We start from the raw sequence: 18,221 nt of genomic DNA, 5'->3' as shown, positions 1-18,221 counted from the left end.
CACCAGTGTATTGGCAAGAAGCTAATAATGTATAAGCAGTTATAACGTACAGTAGCAATAAAAAGATGTCAAATTTTGTCAAAATATATCCTATCACACTTATAAAAAACATTTTTTCCTCCAGTTGCAGAATAGAGATAGCCTGGCTGTGGTTACTCATGCATTGGTAACCTCTAAGCTTAACTATTATAATATGCCCGTGAAGGTGGCCTGAAAATTGCAGGTATCGCAAAATGCTATAGCAAGAATGCTGGAAGGAGCAAGCATATTATTCATTTCTTGAAACAGCTGCAGCAGTTGCAAATTGTTTCAGGGCCAAATTCAAGGTGCTCACTTTGATATTAAAAGCTCTAAACTTCCTGGCACCTAAATATCTGCCAGAACACCTTCTTCCATATCAATCTGTCCATGCTTTGAGATCAGCATATGATGCCCTGTTGAATGTAGTGTTGGAGCCCAAAGATCGATCTTTTCATCGGTAGCTCTTTGCATGTCGAACTCCCTCTGTACTGAGGTGCATCTGGCTTCATCTCTTTATAGCTTTAGGCGACTGGTTAAGATACACTGTTTTTGGCAGCCTTTAGGGAAGGAGAGACCCAATCAGATAAAAGGATTATTGCTGCCGCTGCTATTAGTAAATGGCTTTGTGAATTATTATGAATTGTGTATTTTAAGAATTGTGTTGTGTTATCAACTTTATATGTTCTTTTTATCTTATTCAACAATAATTTTACAATATTTGCCATGGTTGATTAAGATTAATACAGTTTAAAAATTTGCCATCAAGGTTGTTATCCTAGCAATGTAGGCAGATATGCTGGGGTAGCCCACACTTGAAATTTGCATTGCAAAAAATGGTCTCATGGGGCCTAATATGGACCAGGATAATAGCAGGAGGCAAAGTCTTAAAGCCCTCCCCCCCGCTAAGATCCCAACCCAGGTTAAGTCCCCTCACAGCGGCAATTTGAGGGAAACCCTATACTCAAGGGCAGAAGTATAGTTAAAGTCACATGTAATTTGGGCTTTAGACCAATTCCTGTTTTTAAGGTCCTAATTTGAACATAGTGAATAATTGGATCCAACTTGTGTAAGAGAAAAGCAGAGTTTCAGATATAACCATCCTCATTAATTGATGATAAACTTTTCCCCCCAGATCCATTTAAACTAGCAACCAGAGTCCCATCCAGAGACAGTGGACTCTGCAAGTTAATTCTAAGTTGTGTGAAGGCAACTCCTGCTATGTTAGTAGCACACGGTGCCAGTCACAATGCAATAGAAATTGGGACAGCTGTATATACATCACTCACGTACTGATGTCAGTTCACAAAACCCCATTTCCTGTGCAAGCCTTGTCCAGCTGTGGTTCTAGCAAGTGACCCCAAATCTTTTGAAGTGATTTCATGGAAGCTGTCTTATGTGAACAAGACTTCCCTGTTGTTTACCCTTCACAAGTATATTTCATACTAAGAGATGGAAGTGTGGGTATTTTGTTTGAACAGCCTGTCCTGTGACAAATATGCTGCTTATACTGAAAGTGCTGATCAGAGCATTGTTATTGATGAATGTGAGTCTGACCTTGAATTGAATATCTTTTGTTGTAGGTTGATGTCACAGTTTCCATGAGCATTCTGTTTTCTGAGGCAGCTATCAGAAACCAGCTGGTCCAATGAGGGAAGAATTTACTGAGATGACATAGTGAAGGAGGAAAGACAATGGTGCAGAAGAAGAGGAGCTGTCCTCGCTTACTTGATTACCTTGTGATTATTGGGGCCAGGTACAGTAGCAACCTAGATGGAATTTACACAGTAATGACCCTTGTCACATATATATTCATAAACTTCTTCAGGCCCATTGTCAACCCTCTGGGTGCAAAAGTGGGTGTGGCCAAAAAACAAAAGTGGGCGTGGCCTTTTTATTTTACGTAATGAATTTTAGATGGCTTGGGTAGCACAAAAGCCCTTTGGCATCACAGGGGGGTACTTAAGGGAGCAACGAGCAAACAATTAAAATAATTTTAAAATTACTTTTTTAATGACAGATTGTAAGGGGGGAGGGTGTTAGGGAACTACAAAAAAACCTTAGGTGGCCAGATGCAGCCCACAGGCTAGCCACCTCATACATAGAGTTGTGTTTTGGCCAGTGATGCCTAGTGAGGTGGAGTAGCTATGGGAGAGGGCATCCTACAGCTTTACCAGTGAACATCCGTTGGAGGTATCCAAGACAGTGGTGCATTCATGCAGCATGTATATATATATATATATATATAGAGAGAGAGAGAGAGAGAGAGAGGGAAACAGAACACTGTTGTGCTCTTGTTTGAAAACATGTCCACCTGTGTGTACAGACCACACAGATAATAACTGCCACTTTAGAAGATGTTATCAAGCTCCTCTGACAATTGCCACTTCTCTCTTTGTGAAGGCAGGGGCCTCCTTTTGTCACTAGTCTCAACGTCCTTTCTTCTTGGTGTCAGCTTTCCCATCCAGCAAGCTGTGCAAGCAGCTACTGCCCTACCTTCACACATTGCTTTTTGATTGGGTTGAGTACCTTGGCCACCCTGTCAGAGCCTCGCCAAGCACAAATTTGCTTTCATTTGTTCTTGATGCGGATCTTACTATTCATTGCCCTAATTACATTGCAACCCAGAGTCATGGTGCTTGCAGCTCCCACTTACAGAAATATGCCCTCTCGTATTTCCACTGTTCAAATGTGTAACCAGTATGGCGTTTCAGTATCAAGTAATTTTGCATTTGCTTTGCTTGTAGGCAACCAAGCAGTGATAGTGTGGCACAGACACCTGAACTACTGCGCCGCTACCCATTAGAAGATCACACTGATTTTCCACTTCCTCCTGATGTAGTGTTCTTCTGCCAGCCAGAGGGATGTTTAAGTGTGCGACAGAAACGGATGAGTCTGCGAGATGATAATTCTTTTGTCTTTACACTCACTGATAAAGATTCTGGTATCACTCGCTATGGGATATGCGTCAACTTCTACCGTTCTTTCCAAAAGCGTGTGCCCAAGGAGAAGGGAGAAGGCAGTGGCAGACATCGTTCCCAAGATGGGCAGAAAGCACCCAAGTCTGGGGATACATCCACTACCCAAGAAGAGAGGGGTAATGAGAGTTCAGAGAGCGGTGGTTCTCTGCAACCACCAAGCACAGAGTCTGCGCCAGATGTTACTCGATCACCTCGTAGTAAACGTTCTGCAAAAGCCACCCACCGTTCTCGTAACAGCACCCTGACCTCACTTTGCATCATTAGTCACTATCCCTTTTTCTCTACTTTTCGTGAATGTCTGTATACCCTGAAGAAATTGGTGGACTGCTGCAGCGAGAGACTCTTGGGCAAGAAGCTTGGGATCCCTCGAGGCGTGCAGAGGTACATGAAGGGATGCAAACGTCCCTTTTAATACCATATCTAGATGATGCAGTTCATTTTCTGCTGTGGTTTGATGAAGTTTTCCAAGAAAAAGGGAGTAGACACAGAATCACTGTTTTTTCATAAGGCACATGAGAGGACTTGCAGGCTGCACACAGGCCACAGAGTTAGTGCAATGGAATAGTCACTGTAGGCATGAATGTATCATACCATGCTGTCCTTTTCCACACACACCCTACCTAGCAGTACTGCTTTCCTTACTTCTGATAGTGTGCCAAAACTTGACACCCATTGCAGAAGATATGTACTATGTGCTTACATATTTTAGCCAGCCTAGGATGTCATATACCTCTTAGTGGACCAGGTTCCCAGTTTGCATTTGTGCCTTAAGTTAAACCAGTAATGTCTGTAATCAGCTCAGTTTTGTAGTTGTTCCCTATGTTCTAGTTACTTTGTGGTTTTGAAAGTGACTACTTCCCCTGCTCTTATATCTGCTTGGTTGGATCAGCTTCAGTTGGTTTGGTAGGCTGTGCTGGGAGCATTGTTGCTTTGTCTCATGTTCTGTGCACAAATACATCATGAAAAGAGAACTAGGTACATATAGTTGTAGCATTCTAATACAAAACCACACAGGAAAGTAAATTTGTGATTCCTTCTTTAAAAAACAATTTCTGTTCTTGGTAACTCTACACCCCTCATTTTATGCTGTTAAAACTGCTAGAACCTTCTAAAAATATACATTATAGATTGACTATATGTGTGATACAGTGGAGGAATTATGTGCTATATAAAACCCTTTAAATATCTTTGGGGACTATCAACCTGACTGTTCTGCCTTGCACAACAGTATAACAATTCCTGGGGTACTTGTTTGAAGTCAAAGAAGCATCTGATTTATTTGGAGTTTTATTGCTTTCTTATCTTACAATATAATATAATATAATATAATATAATATAATATAATATAATATAATATAATATAATATAAATGTAAGAATGTCATCATTCTGCAGTTTACTTGGTGGGCAACAGGTGGTTTTATAGTGTGACAAGAAGTGGTGGGTTGGCAGTTCAGGAAAGCTGTGGAGAGGCATCCACTGCAGGGTGTGGCAGCCCAAAGCTCTGTAAGGGAGAGAGTGGGTGGCTTTGGCAAGCATGGGTAGATGGGATTGTCGAGCAAACTGAGCAGGGCTATAGCCTCTAGTAGTGACATAAGTGCAAAGATAGATCCATACATTGCAAGGAATTTTATGCTTCCAACAAGAGGCAATTAAGGCTCTGCCATACTTCTTTTCACCTAGGTCTGCGTTGTACAATAGCTTAAAGGTTTTACTACAGTCAAATGGTATATGCATTTTGTTAACAAAATAAAATAATAGGACATGCGTATACGCTCTAGTCTGACTTCTTACGGAAGAATTCACACAGCCTGATTATTTTGGCAGGTTTCTCAGTAGAACTACCAAGTATATGTGTTCGGGGTTAATCTTGTTGCTTTTACACAGGGACACAATATGGCGGATTTTCACAGGTTCACTTCTAGTGGAGGAGAAATCGAGTGCATTGCTACATGATTTGCGTGAAATTGAGGCATGGATTTACCGGCTGCTTCGCTCACCTGTGCCTGTTGCTGGCCAGAAGCGCGTGGATGTGGAAGTCTTACCCCATGAATTGCAGCCAGCCTTGACGTTTGCCCTTCCTGACCCATCCCGCTTCTCTCTGGTGGATTTCCCCCTGCACCTGCCCTTGGAGCTCTTAGGTGTGGATGCATGTTTGCAGGTGCTATCCTGCATTCTTCTGGAACATAAGGTGAGAGGGACATGTGTCAATATACTTGTAGACATTTCAGACGTAGAGGCTGCATTGTCTGTTCCTCAACATTTCAACAGAAACTTAACAAAGACCATGTGAAAGGACGAATGTATGTTTTTATCACAATGTTCAATTTCCTATTAACAGAAGCAATAAAGATTACGAGGCTTCTGCATGAAATAATATTTGTTTAGGGAAAACTTTTTGCAGTATTAGAATACATATCATATGAAGGCCCATGGGAAGAAGCCTAAGTAAGAGCTTATTATCATGAGATAATAATTGTGTGGATGTATTGACAAGAGTTTCCTTGGTTGCAGGTGGTGTTGCAGTCCCGGGACTATAATGCTCTCTCTATGTCTGTCATGGCATTTGTGGCTATGATCTACCCACTTGAGTACATGTTCCCAGTGATTCCACTCCTTCCTACCTGTATGGCTTCTGCAGAGCAGGTATGCCATCGTTTCAGTGACGGATGTACTGCTGTGACACTGCTGAAACCTTTTATCAGGAGAACAGTCGAATTCTTGCTGGGTTTTGTCCTGTCTAAATTAAAATGCATATTTTTCAATGTGCCTGGCAACTACTGAGATGCTCCTACAAATCACAGTGAAGCTTAATGATAGGAATAGAAATGGCAGACAGTGTAGAAAAGAGCAAACTTTACTTTGAGATGTTCCATATTATATCTGTGGTTATATGCTATATTTTTTCCCAAAGCTGTTGATGCCATATAGGCTATTTGGTCCACAGTTACTTTAGAAGATTGAAGGGTCATGTTACTCCTGCAGGAAACCTGTGATTCAAGAAGTGTAGTTCCTGTAAGAGCCAATAATTGTAAAACAGGGAAAACAATTTCCAGCAACTTTACTTGCTGCTGTTAAAGCTTTAGGCTTATTCTTTTACTGCCTTTTACAAGAATGTAGAATGTTTGCAAAGGACATATTTCTTAGCAAGGCCTATTTTGTCAAATATTTTCTTTTGCTGCTCTCCACAAAACTACTTATTTCCCCTGCAGTTTTTTGTGCTGTTCCAAACACAGTATCATTTTGATTGCCATTTTTACCACAGGCTGTCTTTCCAAGCACCAGTTTTCTTCCATTTATAATCTGGTCCTTTGGTGAAAAGCTCATTTTCTACCTGTTCAAGGAGGCCTTCCCAAATTTAGACGTTTTCTCAGCTTCTGCTGTCCTCAGTGTTTGATAAATTCTTTTAAAAAATACTTATTTATGTGAATATATTGCTCTTACATGCACAGTGGTCTCCTATCCAGATTACTATTCAGATGTGCACCTGTTTTATCTCAGTAATGCTACAGCATCTATTGTTTTCACAGTAATTTACTGAGCCCAAAGTTTAATGAATTCTTGTAGTAACATTTGCTTATGCTTTTAAGTGTCGTCATCTCTCCAGTAGTTTGCTTTTAGTGATTGTGGGTGGATTGTTAGCAGAAAAGCTGTAAGGATTCAGATTTTTTCCTTATTAATATTTTCTGCTTGCTACAGCTGCTTCTGGCCCCAACACCCTATATCATTGGAGTCCCAGCCAGCTTCTTTCTTTACAAACTAGACTTTAAAATGCCAGATGATGTATGGCTAGTTGATCTGGATACTAATAAGGTAGGTAAATCCTATTCATAAAACAGCATTTATATATAATTCCTCTTGATGGGGACTGTGTGGGTGTTATGATTTTATTTCCTAATCCCACCTCCTTCTCTTAATTAACACAAAATAGATGTTGCCTTGTTTGATTATGTATTAAAGGGTTTTAACAGCTGTTTGTTTTTTAAACTGCAGATTTGCTTGAAGTTGTTTTGTAATAACCTACTGAAATGGTTCTGGTTAGGCTTTTAAGTCACTGTCCTTTGTAACTGTTTGATTACTGATTTTTAATATATTTTATATTGTGTTATGTAGGCCGCATTGGAAATGCAAGACCCTAAAAGACAGCTTAAAAACACATTTATAATTTAGCAAATACACATTTTGGATAGTCACACCCATACAGCCTTTGTTAAATGTTTCTTGATGTGCAAAACAAATCAAAATATGTTTATTGGTTTAATATATTTATAGGCCTTTTATGTTAAAACAATATTTAAAAGAACAATTTAAAATTATAATTAAATGGTGATTGTTTCTGACGCTTAAAAAAATTATTTCATTGAAAGGGCAAGGAAATATTTTCTAAAACAATTGTTACCAAGGAGCAAAGTGACATAATTAGGTCACATTTTAATTTGTTGACAGATTAGAAAACCAAATCATCTGCTTGACAGTTCTGAATTCATCTTAGAGCACAGCCAATAATGCATAAGCAATAGGAAAAATTAAATCCACTTCAAGGTTCCTGCCCCTATTTCTGTCTTGTTTCCAAGAAGTCATAAAAGACTGTCCACTCCAAGAGTTTTTGTAAACGCAATTTTCTCTATATTTCACCTGGGTGGATGGAGCAGCCAAGTAATTTTCGTTGTCCCCGAGAGGGGGCAATGACAATAAAGATGATGATGATGATGATTATTATTATTATTATAAATTTTTATTCCAGGTGATTGTTCCTACAAATGCTGAGTCATTACCTGTTTTGCCGGAACCAGAATCTTTAGAATTGAAAAAGCACTTAAAGCAGGTATGTAAGGATTCTAGTGAATGTGGCTGGGATAATTTCCACTATTTGTATATTAGATAACTAAGGATGCTGTGACAGTTTGCAGCATCATAATGGGACAACTTATTACTAAAGGTCAGACTCAAAGTGGACTCTCTAATGTAAATATGACTATTTCAATTTCTATGAAGAAACATTTCTAAATTAGGAGAAATGTGGTTAAAGAGAGTTATTTCAGGTAGCTGATAGTGGGTACATTAGTGATACTTCATTCAATGCAGGAAATGCTGTCCAAAATGGGGCTTCTGTAGCTCTGTGCCATGAATGCAAAAATATCTTTGCAATGGCTCCTTTGGAACACAGTCAGTCTTGGTTAGAGGATGACTAGGGAAAGCCAGTGTGTGTTTAGATGCAGATTCTGTCCAATTATACTATTGAACAAAGGTCCAATAAGTATCCTTTCCCTTGAGGAGACACTTTGATCCCCCCCCCAGTTCTTTCTCTTTTAAGTGGCACAAAGTAGAAGTTGTAGTCTTGTTTTCAAAGCACATTGAAAATTTCCCCTAATAACAAAAAAATTCCTTCCAGTAGCACCTTAAAGACCAACTAAGTCAGTTCTTGGTATGAGCTTTCGTGTGCATGCACACTTCTTCAGATAGTATCTGAAGAAGTGTGCATGCACACGAAAGTATCTGAAGAAGTGTGCATGCACACGAAAGCTCATACCAAGAACTGACTTAGTTGGTCTTTAAGGTGCTACTGGAAGGAATTTTTTTTTGTTTTGACTATGGCAGACCAACACGGCTACCTATCTGTAACAAAAAAATTGCCTCTCTATATTCTTTTAGGTTCACTTATTTTTTCATTTGACTTGGCTTGTGAAACTGCAGGACCTGCCATTTACATTTTTCAGCTGTTTTTCTTGAACAATAATCTTCTTGTGGCATGCTATTTACAATTTGATCCAAAGCCTTTCTTACTTTTCTGTCCTCTGTTTCTGTTTCTACTTTAGAGAAGCTTACGTAAAAATGCCTAGGAGCCTCTAGAGATAAAAAAAGTAAGAAAGGCTTTGGATCAGAGTTGTAAGTAGCTAATAGCCTTAACCAGTGCTTTTTTTTCTCTAAAAAAAATGTTTAGGGGTGCTCTCATTTTCCTACTTATATTGAAATTCTGCCCCTCAATGAGGCCAAACTTAGATTCACAAAATGAAAGCAAGCCTCAAACTTGTGGCCTCTCCTCTGGTGTGACTTTCAGGCGGAAAACTGAAGGTTCTGCTTCTGTTGTAGATCCACCAGAGTTTAGTGGGTTGTCCAATCCCTAAACTATGGTTCATTGTAACTACAATTAATTGAAACAAGTCAGCTTCCTAAACCGGTATGAATTTGGCTTGTTTCAGCTGATCATAGTTAAAATGAGCTACACATTCTCCAGGTTTGAATGGCACAATAAGCCGCAGTTAATCTAACATGGAAGTGAAAGCTTCTGAACTCCTTGAAGCCCTGACAGAAGGAAAAGGGGGAACATGTGAGTCTAACACTGAACTATGATTTAGTGTTACATCCAAACCAGGTCACTTTGCTATATTTTGGGATCCTGGGTGAGATTCAACTAATTGGTTTTGTCAGCAGAAGCCCTGTGGAAGGACCTCTGCTTGCACAACAGGGCTTCCCCCAGTTGGCTCTGAGGGATTGGGAAACAACCCCCCCCAAAAAAAAACAACAACAACAACCACCAGTGTGTTTTCATATGAGCATTTTGGTGTGGTCATGAAACATTGAAATCAGCAGGTGTTATTACTGTGTATTGTTAACTCATTTTTGTGTATTTGAAGCTGTGGTAGGCTGTGGTTTATCTCATCCTTAATCAACTCCCATTTAAAACCTGTGGTATTGTAAGATAATCATACATATCAGAGCTTCATGGCATATTGTGCACTACATAAAACACTTCATCATTACATTTAAAACCATCTAAACCAGTACTTAATGTCTACAAACAAATCTGCTTCCCGCATGATACACCCTTTAGAATCTCTGGGCTTTGAGTTGTCTTGTCTTCCCCTTTCTTAATCATCATTTTCTCCATTTTCATACTGCTGCCTATGAGGCCCATATTTGTTCTCTTTCTCTAATCCTGTGAAGCTATTTATTGGTTTTAGTCAAATTGAATGAGTCTGTCAAAATAGGTTTTATGATTTTATTTCTGTTCTTTCCCCCACACCTCCTTGCATGCTGCATGCAGTATTTAAAGGTAAAGTGTTAAGAGTAGCAGTACAAAAGCTGCTGTTTCTGGCTCCCATAGAAGAGCAGAACTACACATTTAACCGTTTGTGATTTCTTGTGTAACCTGTTGCAGTGAACAGCCATTGACCCTTACAGTAGAATCCCCAGCGGCTCTTTCAGAATCTGTTTGCTTTTCTCTCTCCACAGTTTAGGGGCTATTCAGCAAAACTCCCACACATTTGAGTAGTGTGAAGTGAATTAACAAAAGAATAATAACCATTCCTTTCATTCTATGATGCAAGACACAAAACCTTACTATCCGCAGGGTAAAGCAAAGGAAATGTGGGTGACATCGTGAAGGTGACTGCCTTGTGACAAAACATAGTGATGGTAGTGGGAAATATTGGCGCAACAGTATTATGCATGCATAAATACTTAACAAATATATACGGGCTTATTATTGCCCTTTCAGATCAGTGTCATTATAAATATTTACATTGAAAACAGCTGACTAGTAGTCCATTTAAAAAAAGTGTATGCAAGCAGATGTGTGGGGTGAAAGCAGTCTGGCCTTGCTCAGGAACTGTGACTGTTTATGATCCCTTTTTATTTCCTTTCTCATCTGTGGTATTAGTAGTAATAGTTTTTTCTCCATCTGTCTCTCTGTGATCATGTGTTCGTCTTGCCTCTGATTGTCCGCTGGTGTTGTCATGTGATCTTCCATCTTGCCTCCAGTGTCTGGTTAGCATGACTGCAATCACTCAGAAACAGCTGCTCACGCCTGACAAAAAGGTGTCTTTATTTTACTCTTTTCTGCCTCAAGTTTCCATTGGATTATTTTTTAACCTGTTTTGATTTATTTGCTTTGGGGGGGGGGGGGAATGAACTTTACAGAAGGACAAGGAGGTTGAGAGAGAGAGGCAGACATTGAGAAAAACGGGGAGGATTAGGTAAAAAAAAAAAAAAAGGTAAGGTAAAGGACCCCTGGATAGTTAAGTCCAGTCAAAGGCAACTATGGAATGTGGCACTCATCTCACTTTTCAGGCCGAGGGGAAAGGCACAAGGTTTGTAGGATGGCCACAACTGTTAAGAAGTGGAGGACGAGGCAAAATTAGATTGATGAGATTGTGTACTACATGCAGAAGTGAAAACTTTAACTCTTATATGCTTCATGTTCTGGGTGATGTTGTCAGACCATGAGTTGTTAGTTCTGTGAAAATACTAGCTTTGCCATGTGAGCTGAGGAAGACTGTAGAGTTTAAAACAGTGCACTGTCCTAGAAATCTGAGCTTCCCTGACTAGCAGTTATGAGAAAGGGCACAGTGATCCTTTATTTGGATTGAAAAGATAGTTTTTAAATTGATGGAGTTGGGATCTCAGTGCAGAGAATAATACTGAGTGGATTGTTATGAAGGGTGGCATACACATATCTTAAATAAATAAATAAAATTATCACAGGGTGGTTTACAATGCAATTAAAAATCCCAAAAAAGTAATAAAATATGCATGAAGGCATTGATCATTAAAAAACAGCAGTGGGAATTTGTAAAACAACCAGTACTTAACAAATGTGAAATTATTAATATACCTTGGGGCATAACCCTGTGCCTACAGGATAACAAAGTGAACTCCAGGTGCCTTCTTTCAGGAAAGGTGCTTTACAATTGGAATACTACAGGTGGAAAAAAGTCCTTTTTTGTGCCACCATCTGCCTTATCTCTGGTGTTTGAGGTACTCTGTGGAGTGCCTCAGTTTATTAATTTTTAACACACCCATCCTCTGGTTTTATACAGTTGAGCTACTGAAAGGGTGGATTTCACCTTCCTCATGTTAGTTTCCAGTATATTTAGGGGGGTGTTATTTATAAATCCTGTTTTACTCACCTGCCCTCCTCCCAATACAAGTTAGCCTGGGGGATTTTAAGTTGCTTTGGGTTGCTTTGGGCAAGATAAAGTGACTAAATTAGTCAACCAATAAGTCATTAGATTTACCATTCAGCATTCTGAATTTGTTATGTAAAATGGTTGTAAGGTCCTCTCTTTTTCTGTGCTTGGAGCAGTCAAAGGTTAGTCAAAGAGTGCTTAAAAGTTTACTGATCTGCTGAAAGAGGTGTATTTTGATTCTGGGGAACTAGAACATTGCACTTGGGTTGTGTTTGTCCATGGGTTTAAGCAATTTTGACAATGCCGTTCTTATTTATTACCCTTGTGACCTATTGCCCTTCAGGCTTTGGCTAGCATGAGCTTGAATACCCAGCCTATTCTTAACCTAGAGAAGTTTCATGAAAGCCAGGAAATCCCACTGCTTACGGGGAAACCTCAGAATGACATGCAGTCCACACCTTCTACAGAGTTCAACCCCCTGATCTATGGCAATGATGTAGACTCTGTGGATGTGGCTACTCGGTGAGTCTGAGCAATGTATTTTTGTTAAATTTCCAAATACACTGGAAGGTCTGCTGCTCTGTCCTGCAGAAAATGTTAGCTGAAATGCTGTGGCCTTCCAGTAAAAAAGCAAGTGCTTTTTCATTGTCTTTTTCATGAACATTTATTGTTATAAACTAGAACACACTCTATGTGAGCTACCACCAGTTTTTAACAATATTTTCTACTGCTTAGGCTGCATAAGACTAGAGGATGAGATTCTCTTGTGTATATATGGATTCTACACAGTCCATTACAGGGGTCAGCCAGTGTGATGCCCTGCAGATATATTTTGGACAACAACTTACATTGGCCCAAGCCCAGCACGATCAGTGGGTCATGGATTATGAAAGATGTGATTTACACCATTTGGAGAGCATCCTGTTGGCTATTCCTAGTCTTTTGTTTTGAGATATATATTCTGCTAAATCTGACTATGTTTTCTAATTGAAATTTTAAAATAGAAAAAAAATGTAGAGGTAACCATTGAGTAGGTTCATACAGAATTTTATAGCTCATTGTCCTCTTTATGCTGATGACAAGCAGCTCCTTTTCTCCTTTTCATCTTCTGCAGGTGAGACAGTGAATGTACTGGGTCACTGTTAGGTTGTAGTACTGTATGATTGAATCTTCTGTGGGGGGTTACGTTCCAGAAATGACATGTACATGGAAAAATGCATATACACTTGGAACCACACCTGTGTGGTTGTCTTTCTTTTAAAGGAAGGCAGAGAGCTTCTAAGCTCTCAGATTTGCTTACTGGGCTCTGGGATGCTCCTGTGACATCTTGTGGGACCATCCGAGTTTCCACGAGATCTCTCAAGAGTGTTCCAGAGCACAGTTAGCAGGTCTGAGAGCTTAAAAGTTCTTTCTATGTTGGGAAAACCCAAAGCAAAAGGAGCTTCTAAGCTCTGTGCCTTGTGAGCAATCAATTTGCGGGATTTCAACCAGCCAGATTTCAACTGTGTGAAGTTGAAACATAATCCAACAAGACTGAGATACGGTTAGTGGATGGTTCCTCTATCCAGCTTCAATGTCCAGCCTGCTCTAGAAGGGGTCACACTACCTCTGGAAGAGTGGGATCATAGTTTGGGACTTCTCCTGGTTCCATTACTGCTGCCACTTGAGACTTTGGTGGTGTGGAGTGCCTTCCATTGGCTTAGGCTGTTTGGCCCAACTACAGTAAAAGAGATTATTTGCCTTCAGAGTTGATAATTGAACTCAGTATCATCTTTGTACCCTAGGCTTGCTGCAAAGAAAGTGAGAATAGAAGCCAAATATATTTTTCTTTGGTCACAGCACAATAGGGGCACTGGTGTTTCTTTTATTTCCATAGGGCATATTTTGTGTTGAGGCCGCAGTTGATGTTAGCTATGAATGGGCGAACTTATTCTGCTGTTCTTTCCTTACTAGAGGCAAATGTAGAATTTGCTTTTCACGATATGTGAATGTACTGTGTCCTTCAGATTTGTCATGTTGAATATATTACCAACCTATTGGATTTTTTTAGGGTTGCCATGGTGAGATTCTTCAATTCACCAAATGTTTTACAAGGATTCCAGATGCATACTCGCACACTTCGCCTCTTCCCCCGGCCAGTGGTTGCATTTCAGGCCAATTCGTTCTTAGCCTCAAGACCAAAACAGACACCTTTTGCAGATAAATTGTCGAAGACACAGGCAGTGGAATACTTTGGGGAATGGTCACTCAACCCAACTAATTATGCTTTCCAAAGAATCCACAACAGTAAGTCTTGGCCTTGTGTTTACTGCTACCTCTTGATTAATGCTGAATCTTCTAATACAAAAGTAGTGTCAGGAAATAGTGTCTCCTGCATCCTATCTGACCATCTTGGCTGTGAGACCTGGAAGACTTACCCCTTGCCTTGCAGGCCTTTTTTCACCTGACATAGAAGGGTAGGGCCCTAACTGACTCCAGCTACAAAAAGCTGAGGCTGCTGAACTGATTCTTGGGCTGGTGTGTTTGGGCTGGGGACTGTTGCTGTTTTTTGTATCTTAATTCAGATGTGTGGAATTGTTGTAGTTTATATTTGGTTGTGTATTTTTTATTGTTTATTTATTGCTCATGACTACTTTTGTTGTGTTGTAGTTATGTATTTTTTCATGCTGTAAGCCACCTTGAGCATGGTTTGAACTGTGGAAAGTTGGCATACAAATAAAATTATGTATGTATCTGTTCTATGGAGGGACAGCTCTACATTCAGTTTAATTTCAAACCCCATTAAGCAAATATCTTTCTATGGACTGATGTTTTGTCTACCATTTACAATATAATTTCTGTAGGGCAGCTGCAGCCTCACTTGATTGAGACTTTGGGGGATGACATCATGGAAATAACTTCATTTTTCTTACTATTTCTACAGACATGTTTGACCCAGCTCTGATTGGTGATAAGCCAAAGTGGTATGCTCATCAGTTGCAGCCAATTCATTACCGTGTCTATGACAGCAATTCTCAACTAGCTGAAGCACTGAGTGTCCCAATAGAGAGAGAAACAGATTCTGAACCTACTGATGATAGGTTAGTGGGGAGAGCAACTTTATGTAGCTGGTTCTAAGTGGCCTTTGTCTTTCTGGTTTTTTATCCATTTCCCCCTGAAAAATTTCAATACTTCTTCCAGCACTGGTTTCCAAAGCAGTTTAACGGATAATCTGACAATTACATTAACAATGCAAGATAAAACAATGCAAGATAAAAAAATTACAGTCAAATCAGAAGTTCAGGCTATCATAAAATCCAAATCTAAAGGTTCTGAAAAGCATTTTTAAAAGACTGGCAGAAGAAAAAGGGTTTTGGCTAGTGCTGAAAAGATAAAGTGTAGGCACCAGTCTCTGTTGCTGCAGTATGCTACTCGAAACACCTCCTTATTAACCTTCCATCTTCTGCACCCTTTAAAAATGCTTCTGGTAAAGTAAAAATCAGTTGTCCCCTTTCTTTTTAAAAATTATATTTCCAAACACAGAGCTATACAGTATATATGATGACCTACTACTTAAGAGAAGCTGTTCATTTAACAAAACCTATGCCACCATAGCCTTGTAGTATAAAATATTCCATTTAGTTGCTTCTCTTTCTATTGCTGGTCTGTTCTCATTCTCTATTGCTTTATATTTTTCTTTCCTTTTTTGCCACTTCTAATTCTTTCTCACCCTTTCCCCCTTAAAATAGTGGCAGTGACAGTGTGGATTATGATGACTCCAGCTCTTCGTATTCATCCCTTGGTGATTTTGTTAGCGAAATGATGAAGTGTGACATCAACGGTGACACTCCAAGTGAGTAACTTTGAGTTGATAATTTAATTAACTCTACGTGCATGCTTTGGTCTGATTTAATTGCTTTGAGAGAAAAAGAACCTAAGCTAATTGTGAATGACTTGGGAAGATATCTTGTGTTTAGGTAAACAGGTATATTTACTTTTAACATCTTGTGCCACCCAGCCTAAAGTTTTACTGTTTACTATAATCATATCACTCTTGAAGACTGTAGAAGAGAGTATTCAGTACAGTATAGGTCAAAGCTGATTGCCTGCTTTTTTTTGGTTAAATATACATTTTCTTACCTGGTCAGGGATCTTCAGTTTCAGGGATCTTCAGATCTAGAATTTCAATCAGTTTATTACAGTCATAGACCAGCAGCGTTGTGACTAGAATGTTATTTGCAGCTAGAATGGGCTTTTTCAGCAGTGCCTCTCTGCTTTTGGTATGCTCTCTTCAAGTAGACTCGTCTGGCATCTTCGTTACAGATCTTTAGGCACCAGGCAAAAACATTCCTCTTCTCCCAGGCTTTTGGCTGATTTTACAATCTATGGCCTTTTAAACAGTGGGGTGCTTGTGGTATTGTTTTTGTTTGTTACTATGTTATGCATTTTTGTGTTTTTATATTGTAAACAGCTTTGTGACAGGCAGTGTGAAGGGCAGTATAGAAATATTTTTTAAAAGCCATACTGGAGAAAATCTGGCTCTTGTTTTATTGAGGTTTCTGGTCAGTACTTACATTGTAAATGTCATATTTTCTCATCAAGTAAATGGACTTGGACACTACTTCCCTTTATTTTTTACATTTTAAAGCCGGAGTGGTTGACTCCTGACCCAGGCACATGATGATGTGGTCCCCGAGCATTTTTTCCTGTCCCCCAACTCAGACCCCACTAGTTTTTTGCAAGGGTGGCAAAAAAAGTAGAACATAGTGCTGAGATGCCCTGTGGCCACATGCCCTAATGTGGATGAAAATAGCTCCCTTTCACACTCATCAGATCAATCATATGATAAGCAAGGAGGGCCTGTGTATGAGAGTTTAGGTGGCCACATCCACATCTGGCCGTTTTTACCATTGGCAGGTGGCCCCTAGAGAGTTGGACAAGGGTGAATGCTGCCCACAGGCAAAATAATAATAATAGTTAGCTACCCCTATAGAAAAGAATTATAAAGCTACATTTTGAATAGCTTGCATATTTTGCTGTTTAGAGTTAGATTTTGATCCAGTTTTCAAATGGCAAATTAGCAAATATGAAAGTTCCCAGCTGCTCCCCACCACTGGTCCTACTGCCACCTTGCTCTGTAGGCTGTCATGGTTTGGCAAAGAGTTACGCCTTATCTGGGACCATGGCTTTTCTTGCTCCAGACAAACCACAACCTGTAACTAAAGTTTGGTATTGGTCTACTGCTCATGGTTTGTCTGAAGGAGACGAACCATGAGCCTAGATTCAGACGTAATGTTAAGCCGTACCATCACTTAGCCTAGGCAGCAGGGCGGCAGCAGGATCAGGGAGGAGCACATGCTAAGCCATGGTTTGTCTTAGTGTTACATGCAGACTGGGCCTTTGTGATTTTTGTTGACCCTATGAACTTAAGTGTATAATATCTATTTACAGATGTGGATCCTCTAACCCATGCAGCTCTGGGTGATGCAAGTGAAGTGGAATTTGATGACTTCCAGGAGTACTCGGGTGATATGGATGAACAAGCCCCTGATAGTGAAAACTCCCAAGACAACAATCAGCCTCGGTCAAGTTCAAGCACTACAGCCAGCAGCAGCCCCAGCACTGTCATCCATGGAGTGAATCATGTGTGTAATGGGGCTTATTGTATAAGTAAGGGAGATACAGGAATGATAGGAAGGACCCTCATTGGAGTTTTACTACTTTGGTCTTCATCAAAGGCTGGATTTGTTTGGGGCATTTGTTCCCTCATGAACCACTTCTTATCAGCCTGAGGCAAAGACCGAGGCATAAAGCTCCTTGAAGCTTTGGGATGGAAAGGATTTCTTAGCTGCTTTGGACTTCTTTTTGGAAGATACATGGAGAATAAATAATTAAAAAAACTCTTGTCATTTTGTGTTCTTAATATTTATTGGTATGCACATAATATTTATTGATATGCACATCACAGTAAACCATGGTTATTAGTTTACAATGAATGGACCTCTCTGGGCTCTTTTGTTCTCCCTGCTAGTACATGGAGGAAACAAACTATGATCCATAACACTAAGCCAAGGATTTTGCTTTTTTCCCTTCCTAGCTCTTGTGGGGAGAAGCAAACTGGCTCATGTATGGGAAGCCATGGTTTATGACTTACCGTGATGTGAAAACATGGCCAATGTGACTAGAGAAAAGTAGATGACAGTGAATTTATGTCACTATTATGTATTTGAGATATGTCACAATTACGTATTTGATATAAAACTATGGTGAACAGCAGTCATATGGTTCATTCATTACTGATAAAAGACAGGTGCTCACATATTCATATTCTCCAA

The 18,221-nt window shown here is 39.7% G+C and overlaps 1 protein-coding gene across 50 annotated transcripts in view; it reads left to right on the top strand.

The window, feature by feature from the left end:
- Positions 1-18,221, top strand: part of MADD (MAP kinase activating death domain) — an 80,375-nt gene that overhangs the window by 17,149 nt on the left and 45,005 nt on the right. For 30 of the 50 annotated variants that reach the window (XM_083748939.1, XM_083748938.1, XM_083748927.1 and 27 more), the window contains exons 2-13: positions 1,602-1,774; positions 2,766-3,380; positions 4,886-5,189; positions 5,513-5,644; positions 6,698-6,811; positions 7,743-7,823; positions 10,760-10,816; positions 12,251-12,429; positions 13,958-14,193; positions 14,831-14,987; positions 15,636-15,739; positions 17,338-17,531. In XM_083748939.1, coding sequence (XP_083605065.1) covers positions 1,713-1,774; positions 2,766-3,380; positions 4,886-5,189; positions 5,513-5,644; positions 6,698-6,811; positions 7,743-7,823; positions 10,760-10,816; positions 12,251-12,429; positions 13,958-14,193; positions 14,831-14,987; positions 15,636-15,739; positions 17,338-17,531 — 2,235 coding nt within the window. In that variant the 5' untranslated portion in view covers positions 1,602-1,712. The remainder of the gene's footprint in view (positions 1-1,601; positions 1,775-2,765; positions 3,381-4,885; positions 5,190-5,512; positions 5,645-6,697; positions 6,812-7,742; positions 7,824-10,759; positions 10,817-12,250; positions 12,430-13,957; positions 14,194-14,830; positions 14,988-15,635; positions 15,740-17,337; positions 17,532-18,221) is intronic. The other 20 variants (XM_083748941.1, XM_083748940.1, XM_083748937.1 and 17 more) reach the window with 1 other exon arrangement.

This window comes from Podarcis gaigeae (assembly GCF_964106915.1).
Source record: "Podarcis gaigeae genome assembly, chromosome: 1".
Lineage (NCBI taxonomy): Eukaryota > Metazoa > Chordata > Lepidosauria > Squamata > Lacertidae > Podarcis > Podarcis gaigeae.
The sequence above is the reverse complement of the archived record's forward strand: the minus strand, read 5'-3'. Positions and strand labels throughout refer to the sequence as shown.